Consider the following 27802-nt stretch of genomic DNA (forward strand, 5'->3'; position numbering starts at 1 on the left):
CTGGGCAACCCGAGCGAGTAGAGCGGAAGTGTCGGCGTGTTGACAACGAGAGGCCGCATGTGTTTAGTATTCAGGTTGTGGGATTGAAGACGGTCCAGCAACTCGGCTCTGGGGAAGGTTTGTAAAAAACTAACGAACTATGATATAATATTTAGACGCAAACGTTAGCCAGTCTGCTAATTTGCAGTGTTTGACCGCTTTTAGCAATGTTGCAGCAAGCGTAAGCTTATTTATGTTTGTTCTGTTGAAAAACTTGTCATAGTGCGTCCTTGCAACACCATTGTACAAAATACGCTGCTTGTTAAAAGCAAATAGACAGTGTTATATTGGTTTTGATATGGTAGATGAGTTCTTCTTTACCTTTTGGCTTACTCCCATTCGGTGTCGCCACAGCGAATCTGTTGATCCGCATTGTGGATTTGGCACAAGTTTTACGCCGGATGCCCTTCCTGACGCAACCTCAGTGTCTGAGGATAGCAACCCCTGGTCTTTCAAATGGGTCTTCCATCCAAGTACTAACCAGGCACGGCCCCGCTTAGCTTCAAAGAGCATACGCTGTTGGGCACTAGATGAGTGTCGGTTGAAATAGCTATGTTTCTGTGTATTTGTCTGCAGATGACGGCCCAGGAGGTGCGTCTGTGTGGTCTCCTACTGAGGGAACACTTTGGGGAGGTGGTGGAGAAAGTGGGAACGCACCTGCTCAGAAGTGGAACACAGAATTTAAGAACCATCATTCATGAGACTGGAGTATCACTAGATCTGGTAACACTCCTATTCTTACCATATCTATGCTTGTTACTGTCTCTGATTCATACAAATGTTTTTTTTTTTTGTGGTTAAATTGGCAGACAGTCAAGCCATTCTAGACATAATGTGCAGTGCATATACATATAGTATAGTTTTTCAACACCTGCAGCAGCAACATCATCGTAGGCTGAATACATGGCTGTGTATAAATTTGTCTAACATAGACATCAAATTTTGTCAGTACAGAAAAATGTGATTAATACATTTCCTGCCCTAAATTCTTTAGTGATCTGATTTTTTTTTTTCACTGCATGTAAAGAGAGTCAGGATGATAAAGTGGCTCTTCCCTCCCTTTTTCTGTCTCAATGCAGGTCAAGAAGTCTTTGTGTGTGCTCATGCAACATGGAGCCTGTGTATTCAGCTCAGGCCGTAAAGGACCTGGAAGCCCCACAGAGTATCAGGTCACCTGTGATCGGATTCTGAGAATTCTGCGCTATCCGCGTTACATCTACACCGCCAAAACACTGTACGGTGACACGGGGGAGCTAATCATAGAAGAGTTACTACAGAGAGGTCACATGACCATGAGCAGCACGGTTAAGACTGTAGCTGACCGCCTCACGCAGAACATGGAAGGTCAGTAGCTTGTGTATGTATCACCCAAATACTGCAGAAAAGCACCAGTGTCACTCCTCAGTGAAGTCTGAATTTACCACACTGCTGTAATTGTAGTTATTGACCCCAAAACTATACTTATCTAAACATTTTGCATTTCTGGTGGTTTAGTGGGTAAACATGGGATTTGTGTATGATGTAACAAAATAGACTATTTTACAGCAGCAATGGTTTCTTTGTCTTCCCTGCTGTTGTAGAAGGGCACAGCATGGATTACAATGAAGTGTCTGCTGCTTTCTCCAAACTGGTGGAGACTCACTTCCTTCAGCGCTGCCCTCCAATGGCAGTTGCACAAACAACAGACAAGACTACTCCAGGAACTCCTGCTGCTCCCGGTACACCTGCTGAAGCTGTTAGTACCACCACACCCACACCAGAGAGCTTCCCCGACTGCTATAAGGTACCTGATGTGACACTTATTGGGCGAGGCAAACGCCAACTCTCTGGTGAGGATGGAGAAGACCAGAGGAATGCAAAGAAGGCTAAGTTAGATTCAGAGGTGAGAGCTTTGAGCTTAGTTAACACACCTGCATTTAAAAAAAAAAAATCTCTAGATACACTTTCATTTCGCTTATTTAACATATGGTGTGTCTTTTTCTCTGACTCTTTCATATGCTCTCTTTTGTTCAGACACATGGTGATGAGGGGATTTACTGGCAGGTGACTTTTGAGAGGTTCCATCTCCACTTCAGAGACCAGGCCATCATCAATGCTGTAGCAAGCAGACTGGACCAGGTCAGATTTACACATGGAGCCTTAAAATGTATTTTAAAAGAACTCAGTTTGACGTGCATTTACTTGACACTAACAAGTAGTTAGCATATAACCATAAACACATGCACAATTTAAAATCCTGTTTTGCTGCTTTACTAACATCAAAACAGAATTATGTTCATGAGAGATAGAATCAGGAAAAAAGAGCATAAACAATCACTTTATCTGCCACTGCAGATTTATCTAAACTCACAAAGTTTAACCTTCTATAGGAAAGTCTTTACCATGTCATGATTGTTTCTGACACTGTTTTATCATCTTTGTAAATTCTTTACACCTCAGACTAGCAGTGAGATAGTGAGGACCATGCTGAGGATGAGTGAGGTGTTGACCTCGCCCACAGCCACCTGCACAAAGCCCCTCTCAGCCAACGAGATCTTCAGGGCCCTGCCAACCAGCTACAACATCCCCAGACCCATCTTAGACCAGTACCTCACTCTGCTGGTGGACGATCCAGTATGAGACATTCATTACATTTTCCATTCTTCATTTTAAACCTGTAGAAATGTTTTGATCAACTTATCGTTTGCATTTCCTAGATGGAGTTTGTTGGTAAGGCTGGTGAAAGTGGAGGTGGGATGTACGTTGTCAGTATCTTTTTTTTAATTTTGAGAATCATGAACATCGACACTCCTGTTTTTTTAAATTTAATTTAGGACACACAAGTTGTGAATAGTTTTCTTAACTGATCTCTCAGATCTGCACAAAGCACTGTCAAATCTGGCTCGAGCCACACTTGAGTCTGTTGTTCAGGAAAGGTAAGTGTGTTTTAATTGTGCATGTGATTGTTCTGTGATCAAGACATTATTATTAATGTATTTCCTTGTAATTTGTCATCAGATTTGGCTCCAGATCAGCACGTATTTTCCGCCTATTGCTGAGGAAACGTCACCTCGAGCAGAAGCAGGTGGAGGATTTTGCCATGATCCCAGCTAAGGAAGCTAAAGACATGCTCTACACACTACTTTCACAGAACCTGGTGCAGCTACAGGTTTGTGGATGATGGATTGTGAATTGTTTTAAAAGCACACCGGATTCTCTACAGGTTGATCTCATGGCAACTGCACTTCTAGTTTTTAGGTTGAAATGTTTCACTACTCATCCAAGCAGTTTCATCAGTCTAAGAGAAAGCTGGTATGGAATCTTAAATTTATCATTCGGGTTGGTTTCACTCCACCCCTTGTCTAAATAGGTTCATTAGGTGAGCTATATGACTGGGTTAGAGTCATTAGACCCATATTCCTGGGTTGGTTTCACCTCACACCTGGTCTGAATAAGCTTGTTAGGTAAACAATAGATGTGAGCTCAGGCACGGGTCATTAGGATCTAATGGTCGACACTTGTGACCCCTCTGATCTACAGACTGGGTGTCGAGTGTGTCCTCCCTGCCAGACATTTAATGTCAGGGACTAGAAGTCCAGTTGCCATGACTCAACCACTAGACAACTTCACCTGGATGACTGAGAACCTTCACAGAAACATGAGGGATTGTTTGGGAAAGTGATCCAAAACCCTACTTTGAAAATGATATGGTATGCTTTGTAAGACTTGCTAAATGAAGGCGATAGTTTTCTTTTCTGATTTACATTCTATGCCTTTCTGTGAACAATGATGCAGTAAGAAGTTACTGAAAGTGACCATTTGGCAAATTCACTGACAGATTGATTGAAAGGGCATACTAGATGAGTCATCAGATTAAAGGGAGCAGCCAACATCTATTCATCCATTAGCTGTACTTCTCATTCTGGAGTTGGTCCCAGCTGCAGCCACAACTTATTCTTTAATCTACCTACGCATCCTCTCTGAACAACTGTTGCATGTTTTTGTTTTTCAGGAAATCCCAAAGACTCCTGACTATGCTCCCTCACGCACCTTTTATCTTTACACTGTCAACCAACTCCCAACTGCAAGAATGCTGTTGCAGAACTGCTACAAGGTAAACCAGGGGATGTAAGTTATTCTGATCTTTTTGTGCGGGTTTCTGCCTTTATTGATTTGTTGCGTTGTATATTTTTCTCTGTGCAGACAGTTGCCAACCTCATTGAGAGGCGCCTGTTTGAGACCAAAGAGAGCAAGTGAGTATAACAATAATGAATCAATGTCCTTGTGTTTCACTGCCAGTCTCTGCATGCCAGAAACTTTCATATGATTAGCTTTAAAAGTTGTATGGCTCACAATGATGAATGGGTTGATTGGTTCTATGTTTAACCGACAGGCGTCTGCTGGAGAAATCCCAGCGGATCGAGGCCATCCTGGCATCTCTGCAGGCCAGCGGGGCAGAGCCCGAACAGCTGAAAGAAGTTGAGGAGATGATCACTGCTCCTGAAAAGCAACAGCTGGATGCCTTACGGCTTCATGTCAACAAGTAGGAGCAAAAAACAAAACTACTATTCCCTTTTTTCTACAGATGTTAGTCACCTCTTTGTTCTGCTGGGATTACTATTTTTCTTTTCCCATCCAGGTTAGATTCAGCAGAGAACCAGGTAGATGAAACCATCTTTCTTCTTGAGTGCTACATCGACTCTACCGCTACAACCACAAGATAAGTCAGATGTACGAGCATTAGAGTTCATCTTTTTGTGTATGAATGCTCTCAGGTATTACTGTTTTTTAGTTGGAAACCAGAACTTTTCAGTTTGTAGTGGAATAAAATTTAAATAGATTGTTTTTATTGCTCGAATCAGCATTGAATAAATTCAGAACAATATTTGTTTCCAACACTTTTAATTTCATTAAACAAACAAAACTGTATGACAAACATAGGAAAAATAGTTTGAAATGTAAAACCATGAAGATGTCTGCATATTAAATAGTATTGTGGTATAATACACTTAATTTTTTTTAAGTAAAATTCAAAAAAGATTATTTACATAAGTGCTCCCATCCCTGGAAATAGCAGGCAGTGTTTTTCTGTTGGACCCTCATGGTGCTCTCTTTGGTCCTGGAGGTCCCTGTTGCGTCTGCGTGTCTGGTCCAAGCCCAGGACTATCTCAGTGCCTGGTAGGAGGTGGACTCAGCTCATCTGGTAGTCATTATGGTAAATGACTGTTGTCATGGCAGCAAAAGCAGAGCTCAGTCCTCATGGCTCTCATCCTCTCCTCTGTGTTTGCGTGTGAAGAACCCGAGCTGATGAGAAGTGGCACAGATTGATCTTCTGTCCATAACACATTCTATCATGTTCTTGATGAAATGTGAAATGTAACATGAAAATACCTTCCACAATATGAAAATTATAAGGGCTAGTAGCAGTAAACCTCCAATGATGCTACCAATCAGAATCCAGAGAGAGATGGGAATAGCTCGGCCTTTCAGCACCTCCAGCACGGTCTATGGAAATATGGATGAAGAGAGAGATTAGAGATAGTGCATACAACTCCCATTCTGCCATTGCGAATCTTTCTGTGGTCTTACCTCCCTCCATACTGTTCCTGAGCCTAGAGTGATGAGGTTAGTCTCCTGAGCTGTGAGGCGATAGGTGCCTACTATCTTCGCTGACTTATATTTGGCCTGAGAGACAGAGGTAATGACCAGTGTTTTTGTCATAGGGCTAAAGAAATGGGCTGAGTATCTGTTTCTCAGTGTGTCAGTGTTGAACTTACTTTTCTGAAAAAATCATCATGAACTCTGCGGCTGACACGAATTACTGCAGCCTGCCCTTTCAGAAGTTGCTGGACTTCACACACAACCTCAGTGCACCATGACCTGCTGCAATTCTAGACATGCAAACAAACGCAGTAAACAGCATATTAATGTGTGTGCCGATGCTGCACTGTTCGGTAGCTGCTGTGCCGCTTGGGAGCCTCACCAGTATGTCATTGTGCATCATGTCCTCAGGATGGAGGGGACGTACATCTCTCTGCCTGGCCTTCAGCTGGGCCAGATTACTCAGCACACTGCAGTTGACGCCTGTGGCCTACGGGGCAATTTAAATATGTCAGATGTGATTTAAAAGGAGACACAAGCACTCGGACAGAAACAATACTCACATTATATGAGAAAACATCAGTGACAGTCATAAAGACTTGATCTCCAGCAGCCACAGAGGGCAGATGCAGCGTCAGCTCCAAATTACTCACAGAATAACAGCCGAGGTTCTGTAACTACAAACACAAACAAATAAAACTCTTAATTTTGAAGTTTTGAAGTCATTTTTAAATCGAGCACGAGAGCCATAGCTTTACCCTGAGGTGTGTGTAGAACTCTGGTCCAATTGCCTCTGACACTGTCCGAGTAGGGTGGACCTCATATCGGTTCAAATTAGAATCGCTGCACAGAAAAACAGGAAAAAACAGCACATGAATACATAGAAAAGAAAGACAAGGTATAATACCTGTAGGGCCACACACACACACCTGCTTACAAAGAGGTCTGGTTCATACTGCACAAAACTCTGCAGCTGAACACTGTTGTCCCCTAAAGTATCCTCTCTCTCCACACTGTCACTGGAGAACAAACAGAGGGTTATGTAAACTCATTTAGAGAAGATAAAATCTTTTCAGTTTCTTGCTGTGGAACTAAAACTAAGTAGTCCATGCTTATTGATTTCTACTGTATCTAAACTGAGGACATGGTGTACACAGAACTGATTCAGTGACGTACCTGGCAGCATTAAGCCTCATCTGGACTCGACTGTGCATAGATGTGCAGCTGAACTCAAACTCTAACATGAAGTTAACCTGTGGACAAAGAGAAGAGCCTGCTCAAGTGGCACATTTTACCCAGAGGAAACGAAGTATGAGCGGGACCTGTCAAGAGAGTGATGGAGCATGGACATACCTTTGACTGGGAGCGAAACACTGGATAGCTGACATTACATGAGTGGCTGTTGGCACCCAGCGCTGTACACTCAATCTTAAAGTGGGCATCTTCCTAGGATAAGAAAAGAAAAGAGAGGCTGTATTAGACAGAATATGTCTAAATGTCTGTGGTTGGCTCCCTGAGGTTGTTCATGTATTTGTTCACACAATCACATTGTGTGTGAGTTACCCTAATACTTAGGCTGGAGAAGTGCAGGTTGCGTGAATAGTGTAGCATCAGGCTTGTGTTGTAGGCGTTTTCGAGTCTGTTCTGGAGCTGTACCTCCACTGCCAGACGCCTACGAGGACTGCGAATCACATAAGGCTTCTGTCTGTGGCAAAAACACAATGAACGCTCACAGAAACTTCACAACTGAGGGGAAGTCTGATCCTGCTAAGCTTCGACTGAAAACGGAGGATTATGTCACATTTGTACCTTGTCCCAGAGATGTCCATGTGAGCCTGCAGCACCAGATCTGTTGTACACACATCGTCCTCACCACAGTCTTTAAAGAATGGGATCTGAAGAGGTCCAAAAGGAAAAATGTAGAAATGAGGAAGAAAACATGATCCAGTTAGAAAGATAATAATGCTAACAGTCTTGAGCCACTCACAGATTTTTTGATAGTGGTTGGCCAGCCTTCATTCAACACTGGACCGCTCTCTGTGTTGTTGATTTTGAACTGCAGGGAGAAGCTGATTGGACGAATGTAATCGGCCGTGTCCTATATCGAACATGTTAAAGAGGAAAAGAGGGCACTCTGTCAAGGTGCATTTGTAGAAAAGATGGAAGGTGTTGTAATGTGGCAGGTGTGTGTACAGACACCCACGTAGACGTGGAAGGGCAGTTTGTAGCAGAGAGTTTGCCCTGTGTGAACTTGGAGTGCCAGCTGGGTCTGTCGGTGGGAGCTGTCATCAAACAAGGCTCGTGCAGACAACTTTCTGTCATCCAACATGGCCGACACCCACAGATCTGAGGAGAGAGCAGGTAATTGGCAGAGATGATGGGTGTTGGAATACCTTTTAACAAAAACCTGAGTTCCTGGTCCAATTTACAACATGTACAATCCTTTTAACAAGGATTGGAATAGGGAACACCTGTGAAGTTTAAGAAAAAATAGAATGTCATACCAAAACTATTGCTGTATGGTCCAGGAGAGCGAGAGATGGTTGTGAAGCAGGCAGTCGCATTGAGACAGGCTGATTCTCTACCTCCCCTCTGGCAGGTCTTCTGGATGACATTTATGGAGTGTGGCTGGAAGGACAGAGTCACATTGATCTGGACGATGCTTCGAGAGCTGCAGACAGACAGACAGGATGATGAAATCTGGACTTTCGTGGTTGTAATGTCAATAGATTATTTGAATTTTATCTAGAATATATTGAATTTTTCCTATTGTTTTTTTTTTTTTTAACGTGTAAGCTAATGCGTTGTCCAGACTTATTATCTTCCTTTGCTTGCAGCTGCAAAATCAAATCTGTATTGGTCTTTCCTTCTGTGTCTACCCACCTGAGCAGTACAGCACTGCCCAGTGCTCCCACTGCCAAGTCTATCAGCTCATCTCCATCCAAGTCCAACCGAGCATTCACGCTGCGGCCAAAATACTGCAGGGAGGGGGAGATTGATAACCCTGGAATCCGCTTGAGGAGAGGCAAAAACAGAAATTAGTTGGAAATATAAAATGTTTCAGTGAGCCTGCAGCGGTAGGAAGAGGATAAGTACCTGTTTGTAATTGTGGATAATGTAAATACTGTCGCCATGGTAGACATAAATGGCTCCCCTGTGTTCATCCTCCAACGGGGCTCCCACCAGCAGGTCAGCGAAGCCATCATGGTTGAGGTCTGGAGCAGCTGCCATTGCATAACCAAACCTGGCATCCTGTGCCTTTTCCTCTGACTTCAGAGTACCGTTAGACACAAACACCTCCTCCTGAGAGGCAAGGCCGTGGAGGAAACCCAGAGATGATATTGTCAATTTTTAAAGAAATTTCCTATATAAAAATTGGTTTCAAAAACATTGATTCTAATAATGATTGTATAATAATCCTTACAGAGAAGAGTGATCAGTGCCACTGCTGTCTTACCCTACTGAGAGTGTAGATGTAGACTTTACCGGCCTCCTTGTTTCCTGAGCCGAGGTACATTGGAGCAGCAACCAGAAGGACATCAGTGATGCCGTCCTGGTCAATATCCAGCACACACACCTCGCTGCCATAGTAAGATCCAATCTACAGGCAGAAACGTTATTTCAACTTACTGCCAGTAGGTGGTGCTCTTGCTTTAATTTCTGAATAATGACATTCATGTTGTTTTCGGATAAAATGAGTAAATAAAAATGACTGGAAGGAATGAAGGGAGACTGAAGAAGAGAGCTTTACTTGTTCTCCATTCAGGGCCTGTACAATGTTGACATCCCCTTCATTGCTGAGCTCAAACAGGATGGCTTTCCCTTTGTGTTTAAAGCGAGGAGCCCCAGCTACATATAGTCTCTTCCAGTCCCCAACTACCACAGATGACACTGTGTAACCTGAAAATGTGAACATAAATATCATTAAAATGCAGCTCAATTCAACGTTATCGTTACAACCTTTAAAAATCATACTGATGTTTATGTACTGTGTTTTAATCTACTGCTATAAATCAAGCTTACTTTCCACTGCCGTTTTTGATTATTTTGTTTACTTTTCATATACTTTATTGAGCTTCTATTTTCAGTCCACCACAATTGTTGTATAAAAATTAACTTTCAAAGATTTGTTTGGCAATTGTTGATGATAATATGATTAACTGCTAATTTGGAGCTGTGGTCATGAGTAGCATGCCTGAAGTTGGGCCCATGGCTCATTTTTGCCCAGGAGGCCCATTGCAGGTTCCAGACCTCTGAATCACAACCCACATCCTTAATTTGTTCAGTGATGTATATCAAATGAATTGGAATGAAAAATAATTTATTGTTAGAAAGTGTAAGAAAGACTAAAATAAAGTGAAACAAAATAGAAGCTCAATCTGACTATGAGGTTACTTTGATCTAAATTTCATGTTGGAGCTTTTCACCAACACATGAATGCACCAGTCAAATGACCATATTCTTATATTGTAACTTAATAACACATTAATCTGCAAGAGAAATGCACTAAAACTTAAAAAAAAAACCCACCAGTATGATTCCTTGAGAACTGTCTGGGTGTGGTATGTTATTTACCTAAATAAGCAGCATGATTTTTTAGCTCCAGTGGAAACTCGCTTTCAAACGCCTCTCTGGGTGGAATGATGCGTCCACTGGTCCCTTCTTTCAACACCCCACCATCCCAGTCATAAGCACCAACCATCCCAAACAAAATGCCATCCTGAAAAATGAAGCACGGTTTTGGTGAGATTCATAAGTAAAGCGTAACACGTACAAAAACCTACTATGGGCTTACATCCAGTTTGTGTGTGGAGAAGCCAATCTGCGACATCTCCATGTGGAACGAACTCTCGTTGTAGCCCAGTGTACCTGTGGGGGGGCAGAGATGACAAGTCAATGCTCTCCATTATTGTTTCTTTGTATATCTCCTCCCTTCCTTCCTTCCCTCCCTTCTCAACATCTGGCATAGATCACATCATTAGGACCCTCTCTCACCCTGAAGACCACATTGCCAGACATGCCTCACCCTTTTCCTTTCCTCCTGTCCCTTTCTAATTTCCTAAAACTTTAAGGGTGGCATCACTTTTCATCAGCCTTCCCTTCATGTTCTCACAGCTACTGTGATAGATGTGAACTCCCTCTACCTTCCTTTCCTTATTTTCCTTTCTCTGCAGGACTACTGTTTATTTTCTTACATGAACCTAATCCGTTTTCACTGTCTAGTCTCATAAATATTCTTTGTCTTCTGTTTCACAGAACTTTATTTTTTTCCCTTTTCCCTCATGTTTTTACATTTTTGTATATTAATGAATCAGTCAGTCTAACCAGTTAAAAATAATCACATTTTCTTGATTAATCCATCAAAATGGAAATCAGATAAAATCTTGAAGTGTAAACAAAAATGCAAAACTGATTAAGATTTATACTCGATTGGTTTGATAAATTAAATATCAAATTATAAAAATTAAATGAACTCCTTTTTGTAGCTTGTTTTTGCTACACAAATTCATACAATGTCAAGAAAAAGTAGATACAAGAAATTAGAATAGTTTGTGTTATCAGCTCAAGCACATTGTGTTTGTCTATTGTGATCAGATCACATTTAATGTCAAATTAATACAGAAAACCAGTTGAATGCAAGGGTTTCACACACTTTTTAAAAATAAAGCAGTTGACATGTTTTCTGGTTGATATCAATAGATATCTATTTTAATGCATAGATTGAAGGTAATAATCTGAAAATAGATTCAGTGTTTGGATTTGGTCATCTTCCAGTATTAATACTATGTTACAATGGCTTACATTAATGAAAAAAGTATTAAAATGAGCTCTACTGATAAATCATGTTTTGTTTTGTCCTCTATTTAAATCTCTGGAACCCCTTAGCTGTTGCCCAGAACAGTAAGACAAGCAAAAGTCCTTGAGGAAAAACATGCCCAAAGTGACACATTTAAATTGCTGGTTTGGCAAATATGACCAGCATTAATATGATCAGCATAGATTGCTGCTCCTAAACATGAGTGACTCATTGATCTCCAGCCTGCATCCTTCACTCACCTTCCAGAGTGAAGATACGGTCTCCCAGGGCATCTACAATGTCATTGAGTGCAGCTTCATCGGTCACGTTGAAAAAGTATTTCTCGTCAGGGTCACTGGCGATATACTTAATCTCATTAATGAACGTTTCAGGGTCCTGCTGTCGGCGGATGTAATGGCCCAGAACCTGAAGCACACCATGGGAGAGAGAGAAATAAAGATTTTAGGAGAAAATATCATAAATGATATACAATACAAGCATTAAAACATTGAAGGATTAAGGTAGAAGCTGAGTTTGGTGGTGAAAAAAAAGGGAGCATAGGTTTTGGCATGTATCACAGCTATTGCATCTCCATGTTTCAGTGGGATAGTAAAGAAAGAAACAGATATCATAGAATATGTAGTTTTTGGGAAAAGAAGAAAAGGCCAACATCACCCCTAGGACTGTGAAGTAGCATACAAGTAACCTGGAACTGCAGAATTTAATTGTCTAACACAAAAATAAACACACTTCTGGCTGGAAACTGACTGGAAACCTTAAGAGATTTGTAAATGAGGAGCACAGGCCTATCCCAGAGGTGAGGAGATGACTGATGCAGAAGAGAAACTGTAGCTGCTGTGGCCTATGGTTTGCCTGAAGTACAAATGAGAAAATTCCATAAGAGAAATCAAACCCAAGAATCTCCCCCTGTGACTCTGGCTGCCAAGCAAACTAAGGAAATCCTGTTTTCAGAGGGTAGGCGATGGAGAGGGGGTGCAGCATGCAATGTGAAGGGAGCCCACGTATAAATATGTAGATTAAGATCTTATAGAGCCTGCGAAATTCCATTCTGGCTGCCCACTTTTGATGGCGTTTAAATAGTCATGAACAAGAGAATGGGAACATTAAATACACTCTTGTTATAATGCAAAGGTATGTTAATTTGAATATTTACGTATTTTACATAGTTCTGCATAAGCCACACTCCCACAAACACACACGGCTAACACATGACTTGTTTTGATGTTGAAAACACACACACAGTAATAGGCAGCAGCACAGGGAGCAACATCAAAACATGGCTGTCATCACATTTTGGGTGCTGGACCACAAATCCACTTCATTCTCTCTTCATCTTTATTTCACTTTCTATCTTTGGCTGTTTCCTTCTCTCAAATCCAACTTCTGTTGACCTAGTGTTGCGCTTTGTGTAGGTAGTTAGAGTACTTAAGCAGCCCTCAGTGTTATGGCCATAACAACATGTTCCAACACAGTTTATGGTTTGCAAAGCTTTAGCTCCCATGTCCATCCCTTAGTGGTAGTCATGCAGTTATCCTAGTTTGGGTTTTCTCAGGCTGAGAGACAACTGGAATTTCAGTGGAGTTTAGTCCATGGTGATAAAAGCACTGAGCAATTATATTTTAACAGGTAAACTGAAAAGCAACGTCTACTTGTGAGTCCTTGTCACATGTTGCAGATGCCTATGAGCCGCTCCTTCGTTAGGATTGGTTTCCCGTTTTATGCTGTATGTTTTAAACATAGACTGTAAATAAAAATGATCTTAAAATAAGCTTCATAAAACTGAAAGAAAGTATTAGGTAAGTGTCAGAGAAATAAATTCTATAGCAAATGTAGATTATATTTATTTATTTTGTTTAAACATCTCAGGTTTTTCCTTTAACCCCTTCAGGTCCAAACCTCTAGGCTGGAAACATTACAGATGTAAATAGAAAATATGTTTTTCACGAACCTGTAAAATAAAACCTGTATGAGAGACCAATTCAGAAATACACAAGAGAAGCAAGAGAAATGCTATGATCCATTCAATGTGATCAGTGTGAAATAGTAGAGCTTGCTGTTTCAGAGGCAGGAGCCTCATCACTACCATAGCTCTCATTTATTTATTTTTTAGATTATACAGTGTGACTGCAAAGTGTTTCGAACTGAGTAACTGAGCTACTCCAGCCATACATCATTTGGTGCATCTGAGCTTCACTGTGTACACATATTTCTGTAGTGGCACTTTGCCACTCTTCCGTGTTGGCTCATATCCTCCTCTGCTGTGGTTCCAGAGGAGTCTGTAGGTTCCTAAGCTTCTCTTGTGGGATAGGGAGGGTCTGCAACCAGTCTTTCCACCAGAGTCTGTCTGCCCCTCTGACACTAAACCATGCCATCACTCTCTGTGTTTCTGTGTGTTGAGGGGGTCGGGTGGGGTTTTTTTCCCCCGCTGAGCTATTTTAGTAGACCTATGGGGTTCATCTGGTCATTTGGACATGTTATTTTTGGGGTGGAGCGTTGGTGGTACTGTGTGGTTGCTTGAGAGTGAACAGCACATGGTCAGCATGCCACACTCACACTGTGCAAAAAATGTCAGTGATGCTCTATAGACCCCACTGATAATGTAGGCCAGCTGTTTTAGTTTTCTTACAATAGTTAAACAAGTCAGGACACCTCTAATGACATTTTGAGCATTATAGACGCTAAATGTTTTTTTGTTTTTTTTAAATTATAATTTGGGATATGTCTATCTTTTATGATATGATATCTTTTACAGTTGCAGCCATCAAAATGTGATGTACTCACAGCAATGGCATATCTGGTGATGTTTCTGTTGTTGCACTCTTCGAGAGCATCTGGTAGCTCCTCCCCATCATGTGACTCTCCATCTGTCACTACGATCATCACCTTGGTGGCGCCCTCCCTCGCTCCACGTTCAACGCTAAATGCCTCCGTGCTACAAAGAAAGAAAGTGTGTCATTCTTTTCACTAACCATGTAAATCCTGTTAAACAGAATCTGATTTGAAACAGAAAGCATGCGTTTAGTTAAAGAAGTAAAAGTGCTGGAAGGAGAGGGAGGATACCAGGGAGTATCCAGTTACTTGGTTTCCTAAAATCTCAAATAAACATTCTCTATAAGATAATACACAATTTCAAGTGTTTCTCTGCAAAAACAAAAAGTTAGTAAAACTCAAAGAGTTGAGTTTTTTCCCATCAAGATATAAATTGTTCAAATCACAACTGGACTTGTCCACAACTATATTAATCACACTTGACACACATACATTAGCTGCCAGTTGACTCAAATTGGTCATCGCATGCAGCCTGCATGTGTCACTGCACACAGAGACCGCATCTGTGCATTCCCATCCGGTTGTGCTATGATACAGAGAGGAAACCTAAATGACAAACACACATGAAGCCACACCCTGTTTGTCTGCAGGAAACCTGTTCTCAGTGGGACCTGCTTTGAGTGTTGAATAGGGTTGGTAAGCCTCAGACCAACGCACACACACAAACACACACACAAAGTGAACTGGGGAGAGTAGTCACTGCCAGTGAACTCAGTGATTTTCAGGCCTAACTCCAGCCCTTGCCTAAATATAACATTGTGGTCAGCCGCAAGAAACTCAAAGTTAAAAACAACCATTTCCCCAGTGCAGTCTGCAAATTACATAGGGTGTAGAGAGGGAGAGGAGAGGAGAAAACAGAAGAGAAAATTGGAAGTAAGATAAAGCAGAGGAATGAATGGAAAGGAGGAAAGAACAGAGAAAAACAAAGGTAACAAAGGAAGAAAAGAGGAGTGGGAATTCAAATTAAACTATAAAAGTAGGGTAAAATGAAAATTAACCCAAACAATACAACAGTAAAATGCTAATTTTGCTCTGATGTGGTATTACAGTGGGTTTTAAAATTTTGTGAAGTCTACAATAAAATAAAACTGGTAGGAGAAAGAAAAAAACTAAGAAGGGTAGTAGAGGAGAGAAGTGAGAGTGAGAAACAATGGGACAAAAGACACAAGCAGGTAAAAAACAAAATAAGGATTAAAAATAAAAACAGGAATGCACAGAAAAATTAGGTTGAAAGAAACAGAGATGAGAAAGAGGTAAAGCGAGATGAAAGATGAAAGAAAGTGAGAGGAGCTAATTTTATTTACAACCCATTTTATGGCGTCACAGTAGTGTGGTAATGACATGGCACAGCGGTCTGTGTGTGTACGTGTGTGGGTGAGTGAGAGCCTTTCAGACGGGTGGAGCAAAATTAAAATCAGTGGCTAATCTGGTTGTAGAAGGCTGTTTGATGTTCATGTTCATCAATGTGTCATCTGCCCAAACTGCACAGTCTAGTCTGTTAGTGTCAAGTACGTGGTAACAATACACTCTGATCCTAGTTCCCCAAGTGTCAAAAACATCCTTACTATTTTTGTGTATGGTAAAATGTAAGGAGGCATAAAAAACATCAAGTGTTTGTGATATTCATTGTGAGACCTGAGAGCTGCATTCAGGGCAAGTTCAGGACAAGTCTTTAGTCCTAAAGGGGAAGTCCAACATCAACAAAGTCAGGTGCAAGTCCTTTACATCCCTGTCCACCAAAACAACTGCTTTTTGTGATGTGCCAGTCATTTTAGTTACATGAAATTAATTAGGCTTTGTTCAAAAACAGGTTTTTGAAAATCACATGAAAATCAAAGAATCAAGCCCATGTCTCAAGGTAGCTCTATGGTGCAGTGATCATTTTGACAACAAAAAAAATGGAGAGCTATTTGAGCAGTAAGCGCTCATGTTTAAGGATAAGTTTATAATAAGAACAGGGTTAGGGTAAAGGTTAAAGGTCAAACATGCTATGCAGACAGTTAGAGTTGAGATTTGTTAGGTCAGGGAATGAATGCCTTCATAGCACTGAAATCAAAACTGTATGTATGTGAATTTGAAGTGTATGGTGTAAGTAATTGATGTGTGAGTATGTGTCTACTGTACGTGTGCATGTGTGTATTTTTACAGCTGTACGGGCTCTACTTGGCTGGCCAGGCTGGGTCAGGCTGTGCCACACCTGTAGCCGTGCTGAGTCAGCGGCTAGCTAGTCTAGCTCTGCTAATCTCACTGTTTTTCTAAAAAAAAGTCCCATCATGTTCCTGCCTTGTGCCAATGCTGCTATAAGAGTGGAAGTAAAAATGTTTGAATAAGTCTGAACACAAATTGTTATATTTGGATATTACTTCTTCTTGATATCAAATGAATGAGAAATTATTTTAAAAACAAGTACACAGCCTTGATTTCTTTACCTAGATACAGCCACAATTACATATTTTTGCTTTAGTCATTTAAAAATGACTTTTGTCATGAGCACTGACGAGTCTGCTTCTAGTGTTTTCAACAACTGACAGGGTGGGAAAGGTAGTGAATGTGAAAGGTAAAGAGCAGACAGTGTGTGTAGTTGTGCTGTCTGGATTTGACGTCCCTAGTGTTTAAAGGTCACAGTTAGTGCTATTTTACAGGCTTCATTTTCCAGTCACTTCTTTTCAACTACCTTTTAAATGTCTCCTCCTAAACCTCTCAAACTTTTACCTTTAAATGTACCAGAAAACAGGAACTCTCCAATTACCTGTGTGTGTGTGTGTGTGTGTGTGTGTGCGCGCGCGCATGTGTGTGTAGAAGAACAACACCTCTCCTAGACACATATCCCAAAATGGAAGTTATGACCACACATCAGGTTTGGGTGTGGTGCTCTATGTGTGTATGACTTTAATAAAGCAGGAATTTTATTTTGAAAAGAATGAGATATTTTAAGACTTACAGGGTTTCACTGACTCTCAAGGAGCGCATGTTAAAGACAGCAACAGAAGAAGTGTTTTCTATTTAAGTAAAAGTAGCAATATTGCATTGTAAAAATACTTTGTTAAAGATGAAGTCCTCTAATTCTAATTTCATTCAAGCACAAGTCCAGAAATTTTTCACAGAAAAATTTACTTTAAGTAACAAAAGTAAAAGTAGTCACTGTGCAGAAAACAGGCCCTGAACCAAAAATTCTGGCCATAAAACCAGAATAATGAAAGATGTTAAAACACATCAAAGAGCTGTGGATTCATCATACTTATGTGTGCAGTTGTCAATAAAATCCACTTCTTTCAGATTACACAGTGATATATGACCCACTGTTAAAATCCAAATATTTGTTGAAGTACCTAATAGTACTTCATCTAATTCTTCTGATGGATTGGTATGTTATGAATGAAAAGTAGTCTGATGGGATCTTACTGGGGTAATAGAACTGATTGTCTTTATAACTACAAATGATACACTGATATATTTAGAGAAAACCACCAAGAATGTTATACCAAAATCTAAACAACCAGACAGTTTCCAGTTAGACAGCCAAACTACAGTGTGCTTAAGCACAAGAAGGATCAGCCAGTAAGAATAAAGCAGGAGTGATTGACAGGCTTACCAGGCCGTGTGGATGGCATATGCAGTGCGTGTCTCTCGTCCCTCCTGCCGGCTGATGTTTTTGGCGGCCTCCACCACCTCCTGTGTGGTCTGGTAGTCCTTCAGAGACCATTCATGGACTGCTACCTCTCCATACTGCAGTATACCAACCTAGATGTGCACAGACACAGACTCAGAAACAGAAATATTTGCAGCAATGGCACATGTTCATGGCTGTGATGGCACATAAGAGTAGTTGTGGAAGGAAACATCTGAGACTTCTTTCTGGGGTGAACTATCTCTTTAAGTACCAGTGCTGTTCTTTAAGCAAACAGTGGACTTGGGGAATTTTTAAGTCCATTCAAAAACCAGAAGTATTTCCTCTTCACCTCATGTTGCCTGTTATCCCTTACCCCCCACCCACCTCTTTCAAAATCCAAATCCTCTCACTCCTCATGTTGTCTAGCTCATAATAATTTCCCAAGATCCCCCCTGCCAACTTCCATTCCTCCCCAACCTCAAGCTCGCTGAGCTCATGTTCCTTTACATTACTGCTGCAATTCATTCTGGTCATAGTTGCCAAACCAGCAATTTAAATGTGTCACTTTGGGCATATTTTTCCTCAAGGACTTTTGCTTGTCTTACTGTTCTGGGCAACAGCTAAGGGGTTCCAGAGATTTAAATAGAGGACAAAACATAAATGCAAAAAAAATTTCCATTACCAACGTAAATAACATCTACAGACGGTGCAAACATACACCAACATGCAGTTTTACCTGCATCTGGTCTGAGCTGATGTGGAACTTGCTGAGGATGTTGCTGAGGAAGTTCTGGACCTCGTACCAGGGGTAGATACTGTTGGAGCCATCCAGCACAATCACGATGTCCATGTATGTGGAGCACCCTGCCACATGTGGGAGTTTTAAAATATTTGATTGGCTGAAGTAGGTCTGTGGAGTATGTTTCTCTGCCTCAGTGTGTGTGTGTGTGTGTGCAAATGTGTGTTACTTTGTGCTGTTGGAGCGATGGTTTCTCTTGGTTCTAGGTCATCCCTGACAGATGCACAAATGCCAGTGCTGAACATAGACGTACCACACTCCTGAGACCACAGAGGGGCACATGCCTGCCAAACATAAGCACACACACACACACACACACACACACACACACACACACACACACACACACACACATGCCCAGTGGGACACACATAAACACACACAACAGCATCTGTTTTATGGGTGAGGCAATTTAGGGAATATTTACAGTCAATTTGAATAGTTTTTATTTTTAAGTAATTGTGTTCTGTTCGCAAAATGAGTAGCTGGTTTTTTGGTCACTATCAAAGGGTCTTCACATAAACAAAAGTGGCTGGCTGAACCATGTATAAACACAGAAAAAAATCACTAAATGAGGGCAGATGGGGAACAAAAAGAAAAGGGAATAAGTCATGGAAAAACTACAATAGTGTGGTTTGGGGGACAGAAAAATGGAGCACAGGCAAAGGGAAGGAGTATTGTTGACATGTTGGCAGTCACTGTTGTCATGAGTGGTTTAACAGAGCTGGAACACCAGACCAGTAAAGCATTTTAAATCTGATTGTGCTAAAAGTAAGGGGGGTGGGGGCATCACATAAAAATATTTCTGCCTTCAAAGCATGCAGTTTATTTTGCTTTCATACCAAGAGGGTGGAATAAGGGAGTGAGTGCGGAAAGAAGAGATAAAAGAGAAACTCATACATGCAGCCTATACAGCCAAGACACAAAAGGGGGAGACTGAAAATGGGGTGAAATGGGGGTAGAATGAGAGAAAGAGAAAGATCCTGGTTTTTCTTGCCCTGTCATTATGGATGGGTTTCTCCTCAGGAACACAGACCGTCAAGACAGAGAAGAAGAGACAGAGTGAAAGATGAGAAAAAGGAAGGAGGGAGAAGATGGAGAAAAGCGAGAGAGGTGCTATGGCTTTTGGTAGGTCTGTCATTAACAAAGGGCCGGAGACGCATTCCTATCCTGTTATAGACCTGACCGCTGGGGTTAGGATAAACACACACACACACACATTAAAGTAGGCTACACTGGCTAGGGTTCATGAACCATACACAACTCCACACCCGAGGCAGGAGTAAAAATCTGGCAACAAAACACGCACACAACACACACACAAAGGAACATAGACACAGTAACTAATATGCACACAGACACACATGTTCCTCTGCAAGCCACAAGCCTCAGATCTGGAGAAATCAGGATCTGCCAACAATCTCAAGATGTCTCTATCAAATCTGTATCATGTGAGACTCAAACTTCAGCTAATATGAGCAGGAGGTTTGGCATCAAAAGAGTGAGCAACATCAGCAGAGTAATAAACAATATAAAGACTTCATTGGATATACTGTACATTGCACTAAAATGATTGAACATGAAGTAGCTCGCAAGCTTTGCTTCATTTATGTGAACACACTACTTAAACGCAATTTAACCCCATCAGTATTTCAGAAGTGAAGAGAGCTGTCCCTTCTATGATACCACTGGAGACCCTCCAACACATCCTGTCAGGTGCAAGAGTGCGTTGACCCAGATGGTGGCATGACCAAATCCTGGGGAATCTGGCTTATCTATTGGAAGCTTGCAGGAAGGTTGTGAACAACAATAGTCATCCCACAGCTGATAAACACTTTGTCTATTTCACCAGGCCTGGAGAGAACACCACAGATACCAGGTTGTAAGGCTCATCATGACTCCTTTCTCTAAGCAAGGACTGGAACATGAGGGTTGACCTCACTTGGCAGCTGCAGTTCCCACAGAGATCAGCACCACATCACTCTAGCCAGACATGGTTCTCATCAGGCTCACCATCCTTTGGGAGGAGGGACCACTAGCATACAATGAGGAAATATTCTGAACTGGCAGCTGAGTGCAGGGAGGCAAACTGAACCACCATAGTGGGTCATCAGTGAGCCACACATATAAAAAAATAAACCAACAGAGCTGATTCATTCCATTTCTGTCAAACATACCACTTTTTCTACATTCCTTCACACACATAAACATAAACACATAAACTCAATGCTCAATGTAGCAAAAATTAAAAACCCTGTTCCTATATTAAGACCACATACCAGAAAGCCGTCAGGTGAGTCTGGAGTGAGGGTCATTCCCAGGTGAGAATTCCTCAGGTTTTTAGAAACATTCTGGAGAGCGGTCTCACCTGAGATCGGTAGGGAGACCAGTTGAGCATTAGGGTAAGATATCAGCCCTGGATGTGAAGATTTTCAGGGATAGTAGATTTTTGTTCTTCTTATTTCTCTCACCTAGATTCACTTTGCTGCAGTTTGAGTTCTTTTCCTCTCCCACAATGCATTTGTAAACATCGCCTTTCCTGTTGTTGGGTGGACCATCCCAGGGAGCACCAACCAGCATCCTTCAACAAGATGACAGAGTCAGGTATCATCAAAACATCATCGTATGTGCAAACATTGTGACGGTTTAATTATCTGTTTCACACACTTACGATTTCTCTCCATCTGCTTCATGTTGTAGAACAGAAAACCCAAACAGCGTGTCCTCTGGTCCAGTGAAGATGCGTGGATGCTTTACATCTATGTTAAAACACTGACACAACTCTGGAAGACATGATAAAAATCTTATTATAAAGATGGCAAACTCAAAAAAGTAAACACTTCTAACTTTTCAGAATTTGCATTTCCTTAGCTTAGGCTGTATTTACATACATTTATATTCAATATACAAGCTTCAGATTGATATGAATCCCCAAATTGTCTGAATTTGCTTTTAACCATTAAGAATAATAGTAAATGTTGTTTATAGTATGGGATAACATAAACAATTGTCATTAGCCTTTAAAATTTGGCCTATGAGGGGGTGGCTGGGGGAGAGAAGAGGAGGGGAGTTGAAAATATGGATAAACAGTGAGCAAAGGCAACCTCAGAGGAAAAAGAGAGTTCAGTGTGAGGGAAAAGAGGCAGGGTAAAGGGGAGAGAAGAAGCGAGGCAGGGAAGGGTGTGGGTCAAAAAAACGATGGAGCATAGTAAGGTCCCTGTTATGACACACAAGCCTGCCCTTCATACATACAGCAAGAGAGAGGTTAGGGAGACAGAGACGACAGCAGCAAGGTGGTTGTCAGACAGTTCACCGAGCTGTAGTGTGTGTAAACTGAAGTATGCTTATATATGTGTGTGTGTATTAAGAGCTGCTAATGGCTATTAGGTTCAAATGGTCAACTCCTTCACTGACCAAGAGTTGTGCTATATGTTTAAAGTTGATCAGCTTATATTTATAGGGGTCAGTACCTCAGTGTGTGTTCTTAGAAATTAGTAAATGATTGAACAATTACAGTGAATGAACTGCAAATATTAAAACTGCCTGTGGGAACAGCAGACAGGTTATACTGACAGGTTTTTGGTTCCCACTGGGCTGAAAAAGTGTAATAAAGCAAATAAACTCACAGTTCACTTCAAATTTTCAAACAAACATTTAAAAAGATCCACATTTATTTCCGGTCTCAGTAGATATGTTTGCTGATGTTGTCAGTAGATGACAGAAACTAAACTATGCTGTATTTCCTAGCTACACAACTCAGCTTAAATTAAAGAGCATCGTCTTGTAGTATTTTCAGTTCACTCTCACAAACACTATGCAGCTCTTGACAGTTGGTATTTAACATGTCCAACTTGTGTAGCTATTGTATGTCATCTGTGTTTTGTTTAAGAGGCTTTCTAAATAATTTTGACTTGACATGTAATTTAGCAACATCTGGTGGCATCTACAGTAACTCTCCTACTGTACATTATTCAGTGATTCCACTGGTGAAAATTGCTCCAGAATGGGGAACAAGACCAGAACACTGCTGCTGTGATTAAGCAGCGGATACTTTCCCACAAATACACACTGACAGTTACCTCAACCAAACCAATCAGAGCGGCATTCCAGCCGGTTTTGAGAGTGAAACTAGATATGGTCGCTGTTTCCCTTCCATCTCTGCTTCTGCCTTTTTGCGCATAACGTTGTTTCTTCAACCTCCTCTTTCACTTTCTTCAAGATGTTCTTTCCTGCAGTGTCATTGTATTTTCAGTCATGTTTCTGCTTTTCTGGTACCCAGATTTAGTCACTGGGCATCTACAGCTACAAATACCTGGGTCTTTAGACTATAATAGCAGCACAGCTCTAAGAATGGCCATGTTGGGTTTGATTGGTCCACTGTTCTGGTCCAGACTAAAATATCGCAACAAAAATTTGATGAGCTGCCATGAGATTTTGTATAGACGTTCATTCATGTAAGACATCCATCCATGAAAGGCACATTCATTCCAGCTTTAGTTGTACTCCATATTATAGGTCATTAGGTCATTTAAACATGCAAACACTCTGAGCTTAGATTAGTGAGTATGATAAATATTAAACCTGCTTGGCATCAGCATTGTCATTGTGCGAATGTTAGCATGGCAGACACAGGCTCAGAGAGCTGCTAGCATGTTGTAGAGTTGTCTTGTTTCTGCTGATCTTGTAGATCTGTGTGTGAGCGTGCAATATCTAAACATACAAATCGGCTGTGACGGAGATTTAGCTGATTCTGCACAGATGTTTAATACACAATACCATTGGGAATATGCGTAGGCAAGAACAAAGTAAGTGTGAACCTTCCACTTTGATTGCCAGAATGAATAAAAGTCTTATTGCTCTTATTCTCTCCTATTCTCCACCACACACAGGGTAGTAAAACTGTCTTTTCTTGTGGCACCATCGCACACCCTCTCCAATTCCAAATTACTTTCCACAACAAACCAGGCCTCTGATTGTGCCCCTGTGTCTGAATTTCTCCTTCATCCCCCGTTTCACTCATATGCTCCATTTTTTACCCCCACTCCTATAGTGCACACACGCACAGACACACAGAGTAACTCTACCACAAGGCCCCTTCTCCCTTCTAGATCCCTCCGACTACCACAAAACTATACCATCGATCCCTGTTTTCTCTGTCCTCTCCTCCCTCTTCTGGTTCCATTTTCATTGGGGTTTATATATGACACTATACCACAGGCTGTCTGACCACCCAGCACCATGACAACTGGCAGCAAACATTTATCAAGCCAAACTGAGTCCACATTCTCTCAACCACATGTTCGGCTCTAGGCGCTAGTACTACTTGGCGTATGGTTTGTAATATACGCATGAGTGTGTGTGTGTGTGTGTGTGTGTGTGTGTGTGTGTATGTACTGAGGGCAGGACCTTGACACTATAGAGTTTTGGATACTATAGAGATAACCGAGCACTTATAGCAGTATGCAAAGACACTGATGTACAGTTTGTTGTCTTAAATGAACTAACATATTTAAATTTCCCCTGCTCGTCTTTTTTCGTCTCTTTAATTTATGATTTGTAGCACCTCTGTGAAATGTCCTGCAAGAGAGACGTTTGCTCAGCTGTCTGTTTCTATCATCTTTATTTAACTGACTCAATGTTTCCCATGTATCCCTCTCCTTTCCCTCTTCTCACCCTCTTTCACAGATTTTCTCTCCATTATCTCTATCGTGTTCTGTTCTCATCTCTGTCACCCTCTCGTGGGGAATGGGGGTGGATAAAGAGGAAGAGGGGGAGCAGGAATCAAACTCAGCAAATGATGGGAGAGTAAAGAAACACAAGAATATAGCTGGGGAAATAATAGCAAGAATTTATGAATGGCTGGTGAAACGCAGTTAAGCACATGCACACACACAAACACACGGCTGTGTTCAACATCTCAGTAAAGCATAACAAAGTATAACAGACATGGGATGCCTGCTGCCCGCATCAGGGGACCTCTGCTGAAACCATTAACATTACTCTCACCTACACGCTCCCCTATGACACATGCTCAAGCTAAGAAACTCACAAACAAGAGCCCTTACACTAAAATCACAACCACAAAAAGTGGGAAATTTGGCCTGTACATGTTTGATTTAAATAATGGAGGGGTAATGAAGGGTAGTGCCAGAACCTAACACACAAAGACAACATATGGGGCTGCTGGCAAGTGTGTGCCTGTGTGTTCAAGTGTGTGGTATGAATAACCAAAATACTTTATGCATTCCTCACTCACTCCTCAGCTTCTGAATGAGGGGCATTTTGTGTATAGCTTAAAAGCGACAGCATGGACAATCAGGATTTAGTCAGAATGTTAAAATTGGGCACAAATGCCAACATCTCAATCTTCAGATTAACTCCAGAGACTGTGTGATTTAGTGCAGGTACAAACTTAACATGCCTTGCACAACATCTCATTTTGCTTCACGGCTGCATGCTATAATGCAGCAGTTAACCCACTGCTTATCAGCTGCGTAAACACTGACTTTTAATAGACAACAATGGCCTTTTTCTTCAGTTTCTTCCTGGTGAGAAAGAAAGTCCCAAAAAGCTGTGTGTGGCTGCTCTGCCGCAGAGAACATGAGAAACGAAGGAGAGTTAATGTTGGTGCTTCATGGAGAAAAACACACATGGACATCAAACCCAAAAGATGGAAATAGCTGATATGGCTGATATAGGTTGTGTTACACAGCTGCCAGGGTCAGAAAGGCTGAATCCAAATGGGCAGACTGAGGTCTTGTGAGCTTTGAATCATATGCACAGCAATGTCTTCACCAGCACGTCAAATCAGCGAAGGTACAAGACCATGAGGGGATGAAATGGGTAAATTTTAGTTCCCAAGACTTGTGAGCAGGATGTCTGAAACAGGAGTTTTGTTTTTTTTTTTTACAGCTATCAACAGTACTTATTTTGACTAGACATACAGAGGCCAAAACAGATCCTCCCTTTACATGAGCTGCCAATCGCAACAACATTAAACCCTCAACTGACAATCCTCACTTTATATATAGACCAAGAACAACCTTAGCCCATAGTTTTTCAGATACTACCAGTTCCATATTATTCAGCCTAATCACAGCTTATTCTTTAAGTGCAACATTAGACTTAATTACAATAAAAACAGATGTCCTCATAAAATTAAATGTTACAAACATTTATGAATTTATGTGACACATATGACACAAGTCTGGTGAACTTTGCATCCCCAAGCAGACTTTCTATATGTTTGGATGTAGCCAAGGTGTCAGCTGAAAGAGGAGATGAAACAGTAACCTTTTGGCAGAGGATGCATGCACATATATCCTGATGGGTCCAACATATGTTAGATGAAGGCCTCAAATACGAAAGAAATATTACTTCAGTATTGGCATAACTGATTTACAAAAGGACCAGATTTTGAACCAGGAGCCATTACTTTGTTGGACTCATGCGTAACTTCCTATACCTTTGATCTGTTTGGCAAATGGAGTGTGGTCATATATTTCATACACCTGCTTCTATACTGGCCTGGACACAGTCATGTTAGGAATGTCTTCATGGTCCGTTTTTTGCTGTCAAACAGAATAAAGCTCTTTGGGACTAAGTGTGACATTTTTATTCACACATGTTTTCTGTTAAAAGTGAAAAAGTGGTGGATGTTAATGGCCACATCACCCAGTGAGACAGGGTGAAGTACATGGACAAGAGGTTGAAATTACACAGAGTTCAAGGGGCTTTAAGTTCACTGCCCTCCTCGTTAGACTCAACCATTCAGTTGTTTTAACATCTCAGTTTCTCCTTCTGATTGAAAAAAGTACTTTAGTTAAATGAAAAGCGCTTCTTACCTTTAAGAAGGAGGATGAACTTCAGGCACAGCAGGTAATTACGCAGCTCCATTTGTGAAACCGATTGAAAGCCGAGTCTCTCTAGAGTCTATATTTTTTTTCTCCCTCTCTGTTTACAAAGTTGTCTTCCCTGAGCTGGTGGAAATGCAGTACATCGGCGCCCACCACACACAAACACACGCACACACACACGCCTTTTCAGCTCTGTCTTTCCCCCTGGGATGCGTTAAATCCGGCCAAACGTTGCTGCAGTGGCATGTCTGCTGTGTGCATGGGGCTCACTGCAGGACTGCTCCGTTTACAAAAGCAGATTTGGGTTGTTAAATACAAATACGACAAAATAAACGGAACCTATACTTATCCGTGAGATTAGCGTCTTGCGCCTAGGAAAGTCCCAGTAGGAATATCTGAGTGACACAAGAAGAAAAAGATATCTTGTAGTCTTTAGGATAAACAAAAATCGAACTGACACCCTAGTGACCCATGTTTTGGACGAGAAAAACACTACACCTGTCCTAAACAACAAGATGCCGCAGCTCAGATTCAGTAAACTATTTCTAATGTGTAACAGTCTGTCAGCAGCGCACTTTATCCCCCGGACTCCGGAGCGCGTCTCTGAAGATCAAGCTTCCCTGTGGATAGAAACTCATGGAGCCTAAAGTTTGAGGTGACTGTTCGCGTGCGGTTCCTTAGATAACTTGTTACGCATGATCCTCTCCGCTGACTTTTCTATTAACAAAACTGCTGTTTCCCGTGAGTTTCTGTGGATGTTAATATGTGCCTCTACTAACGGATTCCTCTGACGCTGAAATGAAAGAGCGCATTTATCCTCAGTGCCCCCCTCCCTCCTTGTGTCCTCCTCCATCCACCAGACTCCTCTCCAAGCAACTGCTTCACATAGACAACACCTCTCTCTCTCTCGTTCTTTTACCAAAACTCTAACACTTTCTCTCAAAATCTTCCAGTTTGCCCAGTACACTTCTGACTCATTTCTTTCTCTAAGCTGGCCTTCACAGGTAACATCACCAGCTTTGTGGAGCAGTATTTTTGGGACCTTTTCTAAGGTAACTTAGGGTTTAGGCTGCAGCTTTGTTGATGGTTAACAACTTCAATTATAGCTAATATTAAGATCTACTACTGGGATGCCAGGTTGTGGAACATTGTATTCCATGTTTCCTACTTTCTAATAATCAACAATCAAAAGTCACAATATTACTTGCAAACAAATGCTATGCCAAATGATTTTATTAATTACTTATACTTAATATAATTATAATATTTAT

At 41.3% G+C, this 27802-nt stretch overlaps 2 protein-coding genes across 5 annotated transcripts; one reads left to right on the forward strand and one right to left on the reverse strand.

Annotated features, from left to right (window-relative positions):
- Nucleotides 1-7: 7 nt before the first annotated feature.
- Nucleotides 8-8744, forward strand: polr3c (polymerase (RNA) III (DNA directed) polypeptide C). Of its 3 annotated transcripts, none has more exons than XM_026316565.2 (14): nt 8-117; nt 616-762; nt 1119-1383; nt 1620-1921; nt 2053-2157; nt 2479-2652; nt 2736-2787; nt 2894-2954; nt 3037-3187; nt 4031-4132; nt 4222-4271; nt 4412-4561; nt 4658-4749; nt 8219-8744. In XM_026316565.2, exons 2-13 carry the CDS (start codon nt 616-618, stop codon nt 4740-4742), a joined length of 1644 nt encoding a protein of 547 aa, XP_026172350.1. In that variant the 5' UTR covers nt 8-117; the 3' UTR covers nt 4743-4749; nt 8219-8744. The 3 variants fall into 3 exon arrangements, with proteins under 3 accessions (XP_026172350.1, XP_026172349.1, XP_026172351.1); XM_026316566.1 differs by lacking the exon at nt 8219-8744 and adding an exon at nt 394-523 and having other exon boundaries at nt 54-117; nt 4658-5022; XM_026316564.1 differs by lacking the exon at nt 8219-8744 and having other exon boundaries at nt 4658-5022.
- Nucleotides 5099-27311, reverse strand: itga10 (integrin, alpha 10). 2 transcript variants are annotated; one of them, XM_026316562.2, is made up of 30 exons: nt 26520-27311; nt 21347-21458; nt 21147-21256; nt 20955-21043; nt 18845-18959; nt 18613-18740; nt 17859-18007; nt 14219-14369; nt 11677-11842; nt 10415-10488; nt 10195-10339; nt 9371-9519; nt 9077-9220; nt 8716-8922; nt 8503-8633; nt 8124-8290; nt 7823-7965; nt 7607-7717; nt 7429-7514; nt 7183-7324; nt 6973-7065; nt 6796-6872; nt 6549-6638; nt 6378-6462; nt 6183-6296; nt 6002-6109; nt 5796-5909; nt 5608-5703; nt 5410-5523; nt 5099-5322 (listed from the first exon to the last, which is right to left on the reverse strand). In XM_026316562.2, exons 1-30 carry the CDS (start codon nt 26569-26571, stop codon nt 5269-5271), a joined length of 3516 nt encoding a protein of 1171 aa, XP_026172347.1. In that variant the 5' UTR covers nt 26572-27311; the 3' UTR covers nt 5099-5268. The 2 variants fall into 2 exon arrangements, with proteins under 2 accessions (XP_026172347.1, XP_033181522.1); XM_033325631.1 differs by lacking the exons at nt 20955-21043; nt 21347-21458; nt 26520-27311 and having other exon boundaries at nt 21147-21231.
- Nucleotides 27312-27802: the final 491 nt, after the last annotated feature.

The sequence above is a fragment of the Mastacembelus armatus genome, chromosome 16, assembly GCF_900324485.2.
Source record: "Mastacembelus armatus chromosome 16, fMasArm1.2, whole genome shotgun sequence".
In the NCBI taxonomy this organism is placed as follows: Eukaryota; Metazoa; Chordata; class Actinopteri; order Synbranchiformes; family Mastacembelidae; genus Mastacembelus; species Mastacembelus armatus.

What these genes read in the sequence shown, in the direction of transcription:
- itga10 (XM_026316562.2), bottom strand. Translation starts at nt 26,571, where the DNA reads ATGGAGCTGCGTAATTACCTGCTGTGCCTGAAGTTCATCCTCCTTCTT. An exon ending in TCAGCTCAGACCAGATGCAG is followed by an intron (nt 18,008 to 18,612) that starts GTAAAACTGCAT and finishes GTGCACATCTAG; the next exon opens with GTTGGTATACTGCAGTATGG. An exon ending in TGTTTCGCTCCCAGTCAAAG is followed by an intron (nt 6,873 to 6,972) that starts GTATGTCCATGC and finishes CTTTGTCCACAG; the next exon opens with GTTAACTTCATGTTAGAGTT.
- polr3c (XM_026316565.2), top strand. Translation starts at nt 616, where the DNA reads ATGACGGCCCAGGAGGTGCGTCTGTGTGGTCTCCTACTGAGGGAACAC. An exon ending in CTGGAGTATCACTAGATCTG is followed by an intron (nt 763 to 1,118) that starts GTAACACTCCTA and finishes GTCTCAATGCAG; the next exon opens with GTCAAGAAGTCTTTGTGTGT. An exon ending in GAGTCTGTTGTTCAGGAAAG is followed by an intron (nt 2,955 to 3,036) that starts GTAAGTGTGTTT and finishes ATTTGTCATCAG; the next exon opens with ATTTGGCTCCAGATCAGCAC.